General features: G+C 41.2%; 1 protein-coding gene across 2 annotated transcripts in view; it reads left to right on the top strand.

The window, feature by feature from the left end:
• Positions 1-1,563: 1,563 nt before the first annotated feature.
• WARS2 (tryptophanyl tRNA synthetase 2, mitochondrial) overlaps positions 1,564-16,051 on the top strand; it is a 57,346-nt gene continuing 42,858 nt past the window's right edge. For both annotated transcript variants that reach the window (XR_014793360.1, XM_084866097.1), the window contains exon 1: positions 1,564-1,659. Coding sequence is in view for 1 of the 2 variants with exons in the window: in XM_084866097.1 (XP_084722223.1) it covers positions 1,570-1,659 (90 nt within the window). In the remaining variant the exon portion in view is untranslated. The remainder of the gene's footprint in view (positions 1,660-16,051) is intronic.

Here is a 16,051-nt window from a genome sequence, read left to right as displayed (position 1 = left end):
CAGACCCTTTGTCAGCTATCTGCTGTAACCCTCACCTTATTTTTAGGCTTTATTTTACAACCCAGATGGCGTAGGATGTCATAAATCTAATCTTACTAATTCCTAAGGTCAGTGAAACTAATTAATAACATCTGTTAAAAAAAAAAACCCAAAACACACACACAACAAAAAAATACAACTGTATTTGCCTACAACTGTATCCCTGTATTTTAATGCTTTGCTGGGTATATGAGTACAAAACATTTAGACATTTTAGAAAACTGCATATATACAAGGGATACTGCATATCGTTTTAAAGATCACTACTTCCACTGGCACTATCTCTTTCCTGGGATTCAGAATTATTACATTTGGAGGTTTTTTTTTTTGTTGTTTGTTTTTTTTTGTTTTTTTTTAAGTATCTTTTGGTTACTCCTACTTTTATTCCACAAACACCTGGTTTCAAAGTCTTCCTTGGTTTCAATTACCATCTGATTCCTAGTTCAGACCTCTCTTCGGAGGTCCAGACAGACCTATCTATCTAGTGGGCATCACATTTGGGAGTACTAGAAGCACCTCAAATTTGACAGAGACAAAACCAGTGTTGTTGAAGAACAAGACTTAATTTTCTTAGATGCTTCCCCTCTCCCTCACGCCATCCCTACAATTCCTTCCCTGCTTATAGCACATCAATTATGCTTGAATGTCACCAGTGCTTTGTACCACTCTTATGAGATTTTAATGTATGGCTTTCATTTATAAATTGTGATTCCACCTGCTCCTTCAAGAGTATGGGCAGCCTTACTCCATTTATCTCCTATTTTTCCCCTCTGGAAATGTGGTAATTTTTAGCATTTTTTTCCATGGATAAATATAACAAAGACGGAAAGGAATTCTGATGAATCTCTGCGTTTTATTTTTACTGCTGTCTGTCTTATATGTCTGGGAGCTGTGGGGTGCATTAACAGAAGCAGGAACACTGTGCTCTTATAATTGAACTTAAAGCAGAACAATTCTTCTCTCAGGTAGCCCCTTCTTCTAAGCCTGCCTTGGATGGGTCTTGGTCCAACCCGAACCACCCTTCCTCCCCAATCTTGATGTGGGCTTCTGTGACAGCTAAGACACTGCATCATTTATGTATCTAATACTCCCCACAGGCCGTGCACTTGGTGAAAGAAAGACGTGTGTCTCTATATCTTCAGTGCTGTGCCTGCAGACCGGGTGAAATGAGGCTATCCAGTCTCCATAGGGGGCTTGCTGCTCTCTCATAGGATTGCGAAGGCCCCATTCCTACAGAAACTTCTTTAAAGTTGCCTCTGGGTGGCTGGAGTCCCAAAAAGCAACTTCCTAGCCTTTCTTCCCGTCTAAAACGCCAACCAAAGCCTCTCCCTCCAGGAAGCCAGTGCAAAGATCAGGTCTCCCAGGGAAACGCAGACGTTCAGCCCCGCCCCGTCCCCGTCTCCACCTGCTCTGCAGACAGGACTGTCTAAGGCCGGGGCACAGCGACACGCCCCCGAAGGCAAGAGCGCAGGCGCAGCAAGCAGGAGAGCAGCGCTGTCACTCAAGATAAGAAAGCCCCGCCCCCTCAAGATGGCGCTGCGCTCAATGCGGAAGACGCGTGGGTGCTGGGGCTTCATCCGGGCACTTCATAAAGCACCCGAAGCTGCTCCTGCCCCCCAGGTAATCAAAGCTGGCCCTTCTCCTGATCATTTTCCATCCTCCTACGTTCTCCTTATTTCCTCTCCCTCCCTTCCTCCTTTTGCTTCTCTCTCTCCCCTCACCCCGCCCCCGTTTCCTCGGGAGAGCACCCGGTCGCTCCTCTAGTAAAGCCGTCTCCCTTAAGACTGCCCTTCTACCTGGGGCGTGGTGACGTCGCAGGGATGCGTGGTGACGTCACGCGCCCCTGGTGGGCGGAGCGTCCCGCCGCCTGCGCACTGGGACCGCCCACCTCCTGGTATCCTTATGGGCTTCCGGTCCTTTCCCTAATAGTGATCCCGGGGCGGGAGGATGAGAAGGCTTGTTAGTGACTGGGAGGTCTCCGTGGGCGCTGCGCTGCGTGGTACCTGAGCGAATGGCGGTGCATTTTCCAGGGTTTCCTCTCCGTTACCCCAAAGTGGATCTGCCCAAAGATTAGATCTCCAAGGGAAACACAAGTAAACTGCTGTGACCATTGATTACTCTGGCAGCAGGGCGCGGCCCTCAGCCTGTGCGTCAGTATTTGGAATTTTACCCTCGTGGCAAAAGAAAAAAATAATAATAATGTGTGTGTGTGTGTGTGTGTGTGTGTGTGTGTGTGTGTGTCATTCATTCAGACATTTTCATTCATTCAAACGTCTTCCCAGTTTAAGCTCACTGGTAGGCACATGCCATACATCTCTTGGGAGCTGTCTTCTGGGAACTAGGAAAGAAACCCCAGATTCTGCGGTGATTGGGTGATTTCCTGGCCTCTGTGCACATTCATTGTGGTGTTGCATAGGCCGGGGGATGTTGTAGGATGAGTGGGTATTTTGCAAAGAGCACTAGACTGGAAGTTAGGAAACCAGAGGTCCAGGGATTTGTCAGCCACTTGCTAGAGACATGACAAGTCTCTGAATCTCGCAGGGTTTTATTTTCTTTAGGAAAATGGGTGGAGGAAGGGTTAGACCGATTGCCACATGTATGTTCTTCCAAGCTTTGGGAAATAATCTATGGCTTCATGATTATGAATCCAAAGTTCAGCAATGAGATTATGAAAACCAAGATTTGAGTTCAACTGGTTTTTCTAATCGTCCCATAAATCTCTTAGTTTGGGGTACTTAGGTTTTCTTTCTTGATATGAGCCTAATAAGATTCTTGTGAGGATAAAGGATATTATATCAGAAAGCTCATCATTAACATCATTAACACAATGGCTATTTAAATGTTACTTTAAATTTCAGGCAGCAATGTTAGGAAATAATTGATTAAAAATTAGATAAATCCAATACTCCCCTCTTTGAAACCCTAGGGCCTGATTCTGTAGAACCAGAATTGGTTGATTACTATATTTATAGCTAATAGTAGCCTGTTAAAAGCTATGGTATCAAAGTAACTAAGCCTTAGACCCCCAACTTCCTCTTATTCCAAACAAGAGCTAAGGAGGTCATGAGAAATAGAGAATCAAAGAAAAAAGAAAAAGAAACTAGAGCCCACAATTGCCCAGGGAAATTAAGGGGACTAAAATCATTATAAATGCTAAAGAAAAGTTTCTTAAACATCTATTGTTTCAGTGGCATTTACCAAATCGATTATCTTGAAGGTAATCAACTGTTAACCTAGATTGTTTCAAGATGTAGAATTTCCAGAACAGAACAGTGTTTCTAAACCTTTGATTTAGCTTTGATTAGAATAAGAATTGAACGTGAGAGCATCTTTTAAAATTATAAATCTACATATAATTTTCAGTCATTAAAAATGATGGTTTGAAGGACACTTTGAAAAAGACCAATTGAAAAAGATACAAAATTGCTTTAATAGTGTAATTATAATATTATGTTTGTAAATAAATATTTATATAAATGTATGCACAGAAGAAAAAGAAAGACTGGAAGGAAACAACCATTTTTGTTTGTTTGTTTGTTTGTTTGTTTTGCTAGGCTTTCCTAAGTAGTGGATTAAAAATGATTTAAGCTCTGGCTGGTGTTGCTCAATGTTTAGAATGTTGGCCTGTACACTGAAGGGTCTTCAGTTCAATTCCCGGTCAAGGGCATATACCTGGGTTGCAGGTTCGATCTCTGGCCCAGGTCGAGGTGCGAGTAGGAGGCAACCAATCGATGTGTGTGTGTGTGTGTGTGTGTGTGTGTGTGTGTCCCTTCCTTCCTCCTCCCCTCTCTCCCTCCCACTCTCTAAAAATCAATGGGAAAAATATCCTTGGGTGAGGATTAACAAAACAAAAAAGAAAGTGATTTAAGTTTTCTTTTTTAAGCTTTTTGTATTTTTTCATATGTTCTAAATTGAAGATATATCACTTTTAGACCCAGGATAAGATTTTAAAGTGTAAATCTCCGTATAAATGCACAGCCATTAATATCATCTGTGATATTTTAGGTCTCAGAGAGATACTGGTCCCACAGCGCTGTTATTAAAATGGCCTTAGAAAAAGGACTCCTAAAAATTTATGGCCACTTTTCCTGTGCGTATCTTCTTTTTCTCTTGAAAAGCTTCCTTTGAAGTCAAAGAGATTTTTGTGAACAGATGCAGAAATATGTGAAGGAAGAATTGGATTCTTAAACCAGATGCATTAGACATTTTTATGATATCTCATAACCTTTGTAGAAAACAAAAAAAAATATTTTTGCAAGAGAGTAGTGTAATAGAAAGAAATGTATAGTTATCATATGGATGATTCTATCTGAAACCAAGAAATAGCCAAGTTGCTTGTTAATAGTTTTGGCTGCACCATTACTCCCCGAGGTGAGAAGCAAAATTGGGGGACCTACAAGCTCCTTTGTTAGAAACCATGACTGATAAAGTATTGTGATTCCTCGGTTGTTTTGTTTTCTTAAAAAAAAAAAAAAAAAGCAAAATCTTGGGTAATAATCTTGGCATTGGGGACCTTTAATTATCTCAGAGGCAGGCTTTTGCGCCTCAAGGCTAGATGTAGACTCAAGTTTAAAATAAAAAGGAGGGGGGAAGCAGAAATAACAGAGTATCAAGCCATAGTCATTTTGAGATGCCTACCACCTCTATGAAAGCGGTTTTATTTTGCCAGGTGTTGCCTGACAGAAAACTGTTGAAGTCTGACAGGATGGGAGCAGTCCCGGAGTCAGAATGGAGGCCTGACATGTTATGTTTAAATGCTGCTGGCATTGGGTAAATAAAAGCCTGTCATCGTTAGTCAGACACAGACTCCATACTTTCTCAAACACCGATTTAGGATTTTAGTGCGCAAAGAATGCAATATTGATGGTTCCCGGAGTTTTGCTTGATTATTTATAATTACTCAGTTGAGATATAGAATGGCCCCATTTTATCACACCTGATCAACACATTTAGCTATTAATTGTCCCAACCTGGGTTTGGCACAAACTGTATTAATATACTGTACCTATAGCTAATGGCCACTAAGTGTAGCCATTAGATGAAGGAATTATGCATGCAAAAACGATAGATAATGTGTTAGGTTTTTTTTTTTTAATCTTTTATTTCTTTCCTACAATAAGACTTTTTATAAATTGCTCTTTTTAAGTAAAATTATTTAAAAATAATTTTAGATGTACAAAGTTGCAAAATTTGTACAGAGTATTCCTATATACCTCTCACCAAGGGTCTTCTTACATAATCACCATCCAATGATCAAAGCCAGGAAATTAACTTGGTGCAATGCTAGCAGGTTTTCTATTCCTTTTTTTTTTTTTTTTTTAAATATATTTTATTGATTTTTTACAGAGAGGAAGAGAGAGGGATAGAGAGTTAGAAACATCCATGAGAAACATTGATCAGCTGCCTCCTGCACACTCCCCACTGGGTATGTGCCCACAACCAAGGTACGTGCCCCTGACTGGAATGGAACCGGGAACCCTTGAGTCCTCAGGTTGATGCTCTATCCACTGAGCCAAACCTGTTAGAGCTTTTTTTATTTTTTTAAACATAAGGCTTTAAGGCAGGTATCAGCACCTTCTTTTAAATCATGAGGAGGTAGACTTCAATTAAGTAACTTGCGTAATGTCACAAAGTGAATTAATTGGGGAGTTAGGATGGTAAAATTTACTAAATGGGATTTTGTTCCATAGTTTGCAATTAGTATTTGTTATTGTAGGCCTGTGATCTAATGACAGTAAACATTAGTGGTTCCAGTGACTTTGTCCTTAGCTCTTTCCTGCCTTGTATTGTTCTCCCAACATGCAACATGAGCTCATCAGCATGGATCGCTGAGGGGCTGCTTTAGCCATCTGGGAATTTTGCTGGATGATAACTGTGCCAGTTTGATCGGCCGCTCCATCTTCCTGTGCTTTTCTTAAATGGTAACTAAAGATATTTTGTGGGTCCACTCTAAAACTCCTTTTAAGCTCAGTCAGTCTAGGAGTTCCTTTGTTTAAAATGCTCCATAGCCCTAGCCATTTGGCTCAGTGGATAAAGCGTCAACCTGTGGACCGAAAAATCCTGGGTTCGATTCCATCAAGGCATATGCCAGGACCACAGGAAGTAGGGGGCGTGCAGAAGGCAGCTGATCAATGATTCTCATCATTGCTGTTTCTATCTCCCTCTCCCTCTCTGACATCAATAAAAAAATACATTTAAAATAAAGTGCACTGTAGGTTGGTTTTCCTTGTGAACTGACTTAGCTTATTAGAAGTAATATATCACTTTAAAAAATATCTTTGAGTTAATGAAAACTCTCAGTATCTACAAAAATATCGAGGAGGAATAGCAGATCAATGCTGAGGATTTATGCCAGCAACTATTATGGCAGCTACAGCCAGGAAATACAGAAGAAATTGAGGCCACTGACCCCAGATCCTTTCTCAGCATATCTGTTGCATGACTGCAGGTTATAGAAAAACTGTCTGCAGAGGCTTGCACAATTATATATTTATACATTCCTTAAGCCTACAAATATATGTATACACACACACACACACACACACACACACACACACACACCCCTATGTCTTTCACAAAAGGAACTAATAGCTAGTGCCTGCTATATGCTAAAGCCTTGTACTATGTGCTATACATACTTTATATTATTTATTAATACTTCTCACAACAATCCTGTACACATTATTTTTTATTGATTTCAGAAAGCAAGGGAGAGGGAGAGAGAGAGAGGGAAACATCAATGGTGAGAGAGAATCACTGCCTCCTGCATGCCCCGCACTGGGAATCAAGCCTGAAACCTGGGCATGTGCCCTGACCCAGAACTGAACTCAACCACTGAGCCACACTGGCTGGGCTTACCCATTTTATAAAAAAGGAAAATTTAAGAGATTAAGTAACTCTTTCAAGTCACAGAGCTAGTAAATGGCCAAACCAGGATTCAAACTCACCCTTGCCTATGCTTTTCCCATTTGCCCAGTAGCGGTGTGTTATCAGATGTAATATTATATGAACCCAGACTAGATACATCAGATAAAAGCAGAGCTCTTCTGGTTGAAGGAGTAGCGGCAGCCCTGCTTGCTGACCTCGGCGCCCCACCACACCAGGGGGTGCCACACAACCTAGGATTTTTTCCGATGCATTCCAAAACTCCTTCAGCTTCTTTAAATATCCAAGTGCGTTTGTTGGCTCAGGACCATGGGTGATGGATGGGTTCGTTTTAAGGAGCTGCCCTGTAAATGAGTAGTTTGGGAATATTTACACTGATATATATGTACTTTATCAGTGAAATATAACCTATATTCTATTTATCTGAAACTACACAAGTACTTCAGATAATAGCAGTCAATTTTCCTTTCCTTCTTTCTCTCCAGACACAGCTTCCTTCTGCAGAAGGTGTTGATCTTTGTGCACGGGGTGACTGTATGGGTTTGTTTAGTCTCTGCTATGATGAACCTGGCTCTTGCCTCCTCACAAAGAACACTTACTCCGGGTCTGCTCTTGATTCCGTTCTACCTCCACCACTTGGGGCTCAGGAATTTCTCTTCTGGAGACTGCAACCTGAGGCCCGAGGCTTCTTTCTGAGTTTCCCCAGGAAGAATTGACTCCTTTCGGGTAGACGCTGCTCCGCCAGTGTGAGACGCTGGATGCAGAGAGATAATTTATAGGCGCAGGGATGATCCATTGGCTCCAGCTTGACTTAATTTAACTCGGCTCAGGCATTCGCAATTTGCTCGATATATCATTTCTGAGCAATGCTCTATCTTTTATTCCCAGTTGGAGGCTTAACACGTTTTCTTCCCATCACCGCGTACTGAGCGAAGCAAGGTCAGATCTAGGTCTTCTCACTGTCCCTTCATCTGAGGTCTGCTGGTCCTCCCGTTATTTGTCAAAATTCACCTGGAGTTCTCTTTTTTCTTGGCACACAGTCATCCTTGCATCTCTCCAACCTACTCTGGTTGGCTAAGGGAATGCCTTTTTGTTTGCCCCTCTGTCTCCTAAGAGCAGAGTCAGGCCACCCTGGTTCTCACAGCTTCCGCTTCACCATCCATTGCCCTCTAGGCCAGGACACTAAGCAGGTTGCAGGGATGTCAGCCTCGTTTTCATGCCTGTTCTGGTGTGCCAGCTGGGACTTACTACAGCGCCAGGCAACTCCACATGGATGGATCCCTGAATCAATGACCTTGGTTATGTTTTCTTTTTTAAAATATGGTTTTTAATTGGTTTTTTAAGAGGAAGAGAGAGGGAGAGAGAAATAGAAACATCATCAGTCAGCTGCCTCCTGCATGCCCTATGCTGGGGATCCAACACGCAAACTGGGCTGGGAATTGAACCAGTGACTTCTGGTTCATGGGTCAATGCTCGACCACTGAGCCACACCACCCAGGCTTGTTGCTTCTTAGCCCAGGTCCTTGAGATGATAGCTGTCGATTTTTCATGAAGGTATTTGAAAGCATAAAAGAACAAATGTGGCCTTGTAAAGCATTTTCAAGTGGAATCTCTTATAATATTTAAAATGTTTCATGTTTGCTCATTATCTTCATTACAAATATAAAATTTCGCTATTTAGACATCTAAAATTTGTACTCACTGGTTAAATGTTCATTGTCTTCCTGTTTTTTAAACCGATTTTGTAAGATGGTGAATCTAAATAAGTAAATGTCAGTATTCCTTCAAGTTTTAGTTTAGGGGGTATTTTTTTATTTGTACTAAAATTAGTTGAATGTGCGATTTATTTGGGGACCGGATTGCAATTGCAATTATTACTAAACATGATGATGGGAGAGGTGATACCAGCACACATCTTTTGGGTACTTACTATCTACTAAGCATGGTTTGAAGCACTTGACATACATTCAGTCTTTTAATCCTCATAACCCAATAAGCTAGGAGCTAATATTAGTCCTATTTTATAGCTGAGGATACTGAGAGGTTAAATAACTCACCCAAGGTCATCTAGTTAGCAAGTGTTAGAGCCTCAGCATAAACCCAGATAGCCTGACTCCAAACTGTATGCTAACTATAATAGGTAATAAAATGATATTAAACTCTGAAACAAATTATCTGTGATGATACACTGATGACTGCTTTGCACCTTCTAAATCTCTTCCATGAAAGCCACTTGTGTATCTTGCCATGGTGACACACGGAGCAGAAATTATAAATCATCCTCTGTTGTTGCTGTTCCTACAGTCTTGTTTGGCTCCGATGAATTATGAGAAAGGAGCAAAGATGTCTTGTAAATTTATCTCCATGTCTCTATTTGGCTACTGCCACTAGGATTACCCGGTGTAAAATAAGGGCTTTTAACACATGAGTCCCAAGGTGCGTGTAGGAAGTTCTGTTTACACACATTCTATAGTGAAAAGGTCAACCTGTGTGCAGCCCCGCCGGCAGAGGGGAGGTGGTGAGTGCTGAAGCTGATGGATGACCAGGGGACCGCTATCTAGGGTCTAATTGGGATTTATGGCTGGAGTACTTCCTTCAAAAGTAGCAGAGGTGCAAAGTGGGAAGAGGAGAGAGATGAAAGTAATTAGTGCTGTGGGCCACGTTAGCAAGGGACAAGTAAGAATTTTATTCCAAAGGATTCTGATTCCAAAGTGTTCTTAAAGGGATCTATCATTCACTGATTGAATGAAAGGGAATCATTACCAATCTGTACATTTATTAAGAATCTATTGAGGCTTTGAATTGAGCAATGTCAAACAGTTCATTTTATACGCCAAACAAAGGGCTCCTCACGAACTGTTCCTCATCCTCCCCGTGGACAGAGACTTTGCTTGGCCCTTCTGCTTTATCTTCACTCAGCCCCATGCTTTTCTCGCTGTGTTACTTTAGGCCCCTTTTGGGAAGCAGGAGGATTTGATATCGAAGGGAAATGGAGCTGTTTACTCAAATCCCCGAGTTGGATTCCTGTCCTCCCCTGGGGAGGACGGTCTCAGCAGCCAGTTCATAAATTTGCTGGAAGAGAGGAGATCTCTTGGGCCGGGGGGTAAGTGTGCAGGAGAAAGGTGGAGTCCCAAGGGAGATATTAAGAACCAGACTGTGTGGAGCCCTTGCCAGTTCTGGGGAGAGAGCCAGGTTGGCCCTCTGTGGATACTAGTTACCTGGCCATCTTGGTTGTGAAGGAAAATCCTTCTCTGCAGGCAACTTTGGCTTCTCCACGGGCTGGCACCTTCCCAGCCTCCCCCAGGCCACCAAGCTGTGAAACCCAGTAACCTAGAGCAGCAAGTGTCTAGAGGGTAAGTGGTCACAGGAACATTATACTTGTCATTTAAAGTTGACCGGCTCTTCACCAAGAGGGAGCGGAGAAAGCAGAAGGTGTGGGACCTTGGGCCTCTGTTGGGTTTGGCTCCACCACATACGAACTGTGTGTTGCCAGGCAAGTTATTTGACCTCACCAAACCCCAGTGTTCTCCTCCATAAGGCATTAATAACAATACATTGTAGGAATTTTATGTGGATTCGAGATCCTGCCATGTATATAAAGTCCCTTGGCCAGTGCTCAGTATTTACTGGGTCCTCCATGCCTGATGATGATTATTTCTTTAATTATATGTAATTCTATTTAACAACCTTTCTCTCCTCCACCCTTATCAATCTTAATAATCCTTCGATTCCCCCCATATCCACATTCTCCTGTCCCTTCTACCCCCAAAACATCAACCTGACCAGATTCATCTCCCAAAAGCAGAGCTCTGATTCTTAAAGCCCCTTCGGGGGCTTATCATAAAGTTTAGACTCCTTGTAGCCCCACACTCAAGACCTGTCACTGTCCAGATCCAAGACACTTTCTAGGCCCTGGCTGTCTCCCAGGGATCCTTTGCGTTCATAGAATTGCCACGTTTGCTTGGAGCTGTTCCCTTTCGCTTCTTTGTTAAAACCACTCTCTCTTCTTGGAAAGGCCTTTCTTCCCATCCCTGTCGGTATCTCACCATTCTTTTAAAATGAGGCAAAAACCCAAAATCACTCATGCAGGTTCCAGAAAACTTTGTTCTGGAGCTGGGAATGATTGCTCCCATTGTGAAATTTTATAGGACTTTATACTTATAGAAATGAAGACACCCTTCCCTCTATTCTGTCTCTGTTTATAGGCATTTGCTTAGGACAGATAGAGAACATGCTCTTTTTAAAATGTAGATCTTTCTGGACTCTGCAGCAGTAATCAGTTTGTAATAAATACCTTGTTCCTTAGGTACAGCCTTGGGCTGCCATTCGGCAGGCAGACCTCACCAGGAGTATGTATTATACCTGCCCACCTCCAGTAGTGAAAGGTGGGCAGGAAGAACTTTTTTTTTTTTTTTTTTTTAATTTCTGTTTGTTTCTTAAATATTTTTTTTTTATTTATTTCAGAGAAAAAGGGAGAAGGAGAGAGAGATAGAAACATCAATGATAAGAGAGAATCATTGATTGGCTGCTGCCTTCATGCCCCACAATGGTGACTGAGCCCACAACCTGGGCATGTGCCCTGACCGGGAACTGAACCATGACCTCCTGGTTCATAGGTCAATGTGCAACCACTGAGCCATGCTGGCTGGGCAGGAAGAATTATTTCTGTTCCATCTTAGCTATGATAACTATTCATGTGAGAATGGCAGGTGTTACTTAAATCTTTGGCTTACTAATTCCTGTATCAGAAAGAGTTCAGTAAGTATTTATTGGGTTAATGAATTCAGTGAAAAATAAAACTGAGATAAGAGAAAATATAACCCATCGGCATTTAGCATGTTGTTGAATTTCAACCATACATTTTGTGTATATTTTAAGTATTTAATTACAGAAGATGCTCAGTGTTTGCTAGAGTTAACAGGTGATCTCATTATTGCCCAAGATATCTAGAGGATTGGGAGATAATATTAATAATTTTCCAAGTAGGCTATGAATTCCCAACTTGCTATAAATGACATTTCTCATTACTTTTTAGGCCCCATTTTATTTTTCATAGGTGTAGCTAATTATACTGGAGTGTTCTACCTCTGTATATTATACTAAAGCTTGTTGCCTCTGCATATAGAAAAAAAGTATAGGGTTAAGGATTAAGACGAGACAATTTCATTTTGAGGACCATTTTGCCTCAAGAGACTGGTTCAATAAATGTGCTGTATTATCTATACAACAACTGACATTGTAGTTTTTGTATGTTTTCTCCAACTCATGAAGGAAATAAGTTCACTTATTGTATTACTTTGCCATTTTTCTGAATTGTTTATTTTGGGTCCCTTTAACCTGTCAAACCATGCCTAGTACCTTTGCTTTATAGATATTGGTATGTTCTGCGTAGATACAGAAAAGACCCTATGTCTCACTGCACTGTTACACTATGTAGACAATAGGCCATTTGTAAGCTTCCAACCTAGTGCTATTGCATTTTTCTTTGCATTATGATAAGAATGAAATAGTGTGACTTAAGTGCACTTTATATGTACATTACAAAGAACTTTCATTTTCTTCTTTTAAAGTGGCTGGAAGTTGGTAAGGAAAGTTTCATTGTTATACTTGCTTATCAGTTTATCATTAACATGTTTAATAAAACCTGAAATAAACCAAGCTTAATCATAGTACTGTCACAGAATGTCATCTCTGCTAGAAGAGGTTTGATTACAGCATCTTCCTGATCAGTCTGTGACTACAGTGGCCAGACATCTTGTTAAATCAAGGACCAATTGTACTTATAAATCTTTTAAATGTCTTGGATATTCCAACATTTCAGCATCCACATGACATTTCCCACATTGTTTTTCACCTTCTAAAATGGACCAGAAATTCTTCAGCAGACCATGTGTCCTTAATTTTGATTGGGAATATATTAACATATCTATGACTCAAATAGAGACACGGCTATCCTCTCATCTTATTTTTCTGTCTAAATAGCAGACTTTTTGGTGAGGCTTGCATGACACCTGTCTTCTTGAAAGTCAAATGCCCATCTTTAGACTAACCATGTGGAGATAGGGCCATCCAGCTTCCATTTGGACCACATGTGAAAAGCGATGGGGAGAGAGAGGAATGTCTCTTCAAAGAGCAGTAGTAAAACCATGACCACTGATGGAAGTACTATCAGCTGAATAACTCTTAAATTTGTTTTTAATACAGAAAGATCATCAAGAAAAGCAGTATTTGTAAGAGAAGAGAATAAATCTGAATACTGAGTCAATGAGCATTCCAACATTAAGAGATTGGGATGATGAGAAGAACCATCTAAGATTGTAGTAGCCAGAGAGATGGAAGAAAAAGTAGAAGGTGACATCCTGGGGAAGGATATATATATATATATAAAAGCCTAATATGCAAATTGTCCCCTCAGGAGTTTGATCATTCCCTGTGATGTGCGCTGACCACCAGGGGGTGGCGTGGAATGAAGGAAAGCCCTGGCTGGCAGCTGGAAGGCCCTGATTGGCTCTGATCGCCGGCCAGGCCTAGGGACCCTACCCATGCACGAATTTCATGTAACAGACCTCTAGTATATGAATAAAGAATGATCTTGAGTACCAACTACTTTTACTCATTGATTGTCATAGTCTCCATTTGCAGGCAAATTTATTTGGGAAGCCCAACTATTAAATAAAATAGCTTGATAGGGATGTTCGTTGGATCACCTCATTGGCCAGTGTAATCAAGTTGTGATAACCCAAAGCTCTATCTCCATTATGGGTCATACTCCTTGGGCTACATATTTCTGGCCTCTATCACAGCACCATTTCCCTTGGTCAGCTCTTTAAACACATGGCCAAGGTTTTTCCAATAGAGCTGCTTTTTCTAAGCTTCCACCCATCCAGGGGGCATAGTCTTTCTTTAGATATGTTAATGTCCTCCATCTTGTTTCTATTAAGTCTTATGCTAAGAGTTCTTATACTTTGGGAAGGGAGGGGTGTCACTATTTCCTTTGATTAAAATGTGGACCTAGAAAATATGTGCATAAATTCTCAAAACCCTGTGTACAATTTCATCAACCCAGGTTAAGAACTCCTACTTTAAGTCACCTTATCTCTGTTTTGCTGACTCACAGAGGTTAAACTTGTTCCCTTCTTTCAAATACTGAGCCCTCCTCCTCACGGTTGCCTCCTCTACAGCTTAACTCATTACACAGCCTGCCTTATGATCCACAACAATCAGTCTTTCAGGTGAAATTGTTTTATAATGAGGTATTTCTGGAACTTCAATAAGCCTGGAGAGTGAGGTAGACCTTCCTACCTTATTCCTTCCTGCACAAATGGCTTTGTAGTGAAGTCCTAGTCTATGCTTATACAATAATAAAAACGTGTAAGACTCATGCCAGCCGACTCTGAATTTCAGCTTGTAGTGGGAATCCCATATAATATGAGATAATATGCTAATTAGATGGCATATGAGAATCCCATATAATAAAGAGATAATATGCTAATTAGATCGAACAGCAGAACAACCGTCCAGTTGGCCTTCCAAATGAAGCTGGGGCTACGAGGGCCAAGGCAGCTGGGGCACTGGGCCTCTAGTCTTACTATAAGATGTTGCTGCTAAAACATTTAGGAATATGTATATATTGGTGTGTGTGTATATATGTATGTGTGTGTGTGTGTGTATGTGCATGTTTGTGTATATATAATTATATGTGTACATATATGTATATATGTGTATATATGTATATATTGTTATTATTATTAAAGTTTTGGAGAAAATAGAGGAAGACTGAAAATATTTGCCTGAAGGGAGGAAAATGCTGTCGAGAATATTAAGAACAACACCCATCTGAACTTCACACAAAGTATCATTAGAGCCTTTTGTTCCCTTCTTAACTTAAAATGCATTAAAAACTGTAAAACTGTTTAAAAAAAATAAATAAAAGAAGGTGTCATGAGAGTATCAGTGATTAGAACTGATCAGATAGTTGGCTGTCCTTTTCAACCAGAAGATGGATTTGAACCACATTACCACATCCATGGTTTAGTTTTGAAGAGGTGGTGGTGGTGGTGGTGCGGGGGTGTGGAGGGGGGAAATTATTTGTCTCCTTGTTCAAAGGCTTTTTTTTTTGTATTGTAGATCCCTGAAAAGCTGGTCGAGAAGCCAGCCTTTCACATCCATTAAGGTTAGCCCTGAAACTGTTGAATTTGATCTCTTCCATTTGCCATCTGGATACAGTAGAGAAAAAGCTATTCTGCATTGGGCTGCTGGACACCATCCAGAAAATAATATGTCAGGGGCATCAAAGGCTTGAGGCACTTGGTCCAGTCTGTCTAATGATCACAGGCAGGGTCTGCGCTCCAGTTTTGCAGTGTATATGGATATATATCCCAGTAAAATAGATCGCAAGGATTACTGCCAACTTGTCAGAGCTAGGATTCTTCCATCATAGACTTCAAAAAAAAAAAAGACCAGGTTTTAATTGGGCCAGGCTTGCTGTCCAAAACAGAGGACGCTCCGTCTCATTCCAGCCTACCTCTTACGGCGAGCACTTAATGTGTGGAGGATTTTAATTCCTAGGTGGTTTCATCCCACACCCAAATGCCACATTTAAAGTCTTCTTAAAATTGACCTCATTTAAAACTGTATTCCTTATCCTCTGGATAAGTGGACCCAGTATCTGGCCAGCTAATGACCAGACTGGCAGCTTTCCAGGAATCTGACAACCATGTCTCATTATTCACACCAACTGGAGCCAATTGTGGCTGATTTTTTTTTTTTTTTTCCTTCTTTCTCTTCTGTTATTTTAAAATGTGGATAGGAAGCAAAAGCAAGCAACGGCATGTCGTTTGGTCTCCTCTGGGATCGGGGAGGAGCCTTGCATAATGAGACCTTGTAATGCCGGGGAGCATATGGCTGTGCTTTAAGGTAGCTGGAGGCCATCTCACGCTAAGCCCCGATAAAGCAGGCTTTGGCTGGGGTGTTTGCAGGATGTACTGAGGGATGAATTTATAGCTTCTGCAGTAGGTAACATTGTAGGACCGTTGCCATCTTATCTCTTGCACAGAGATGGCAGGAAGAGTTGCCAAGCTCTACCCATGAGCACGACTTTTCCTAGAGAGCAGGAATGGGCCCTGAG

This window comes from Pipistrellus hanaki (assembly GCF_964339955.1).
Source record: "Pipistrellus hanaki genome assembly, chromosome: 18".
NCBI lineage: Eukaryota > Metazoa > Chordata > Mammalia > Chiroptera > Vespertilionidae > Pipistrellus > Pipistrellus hanaki.
This window is presented reverse-complemented; position numbering and strand designations above follow the sequence as displayed.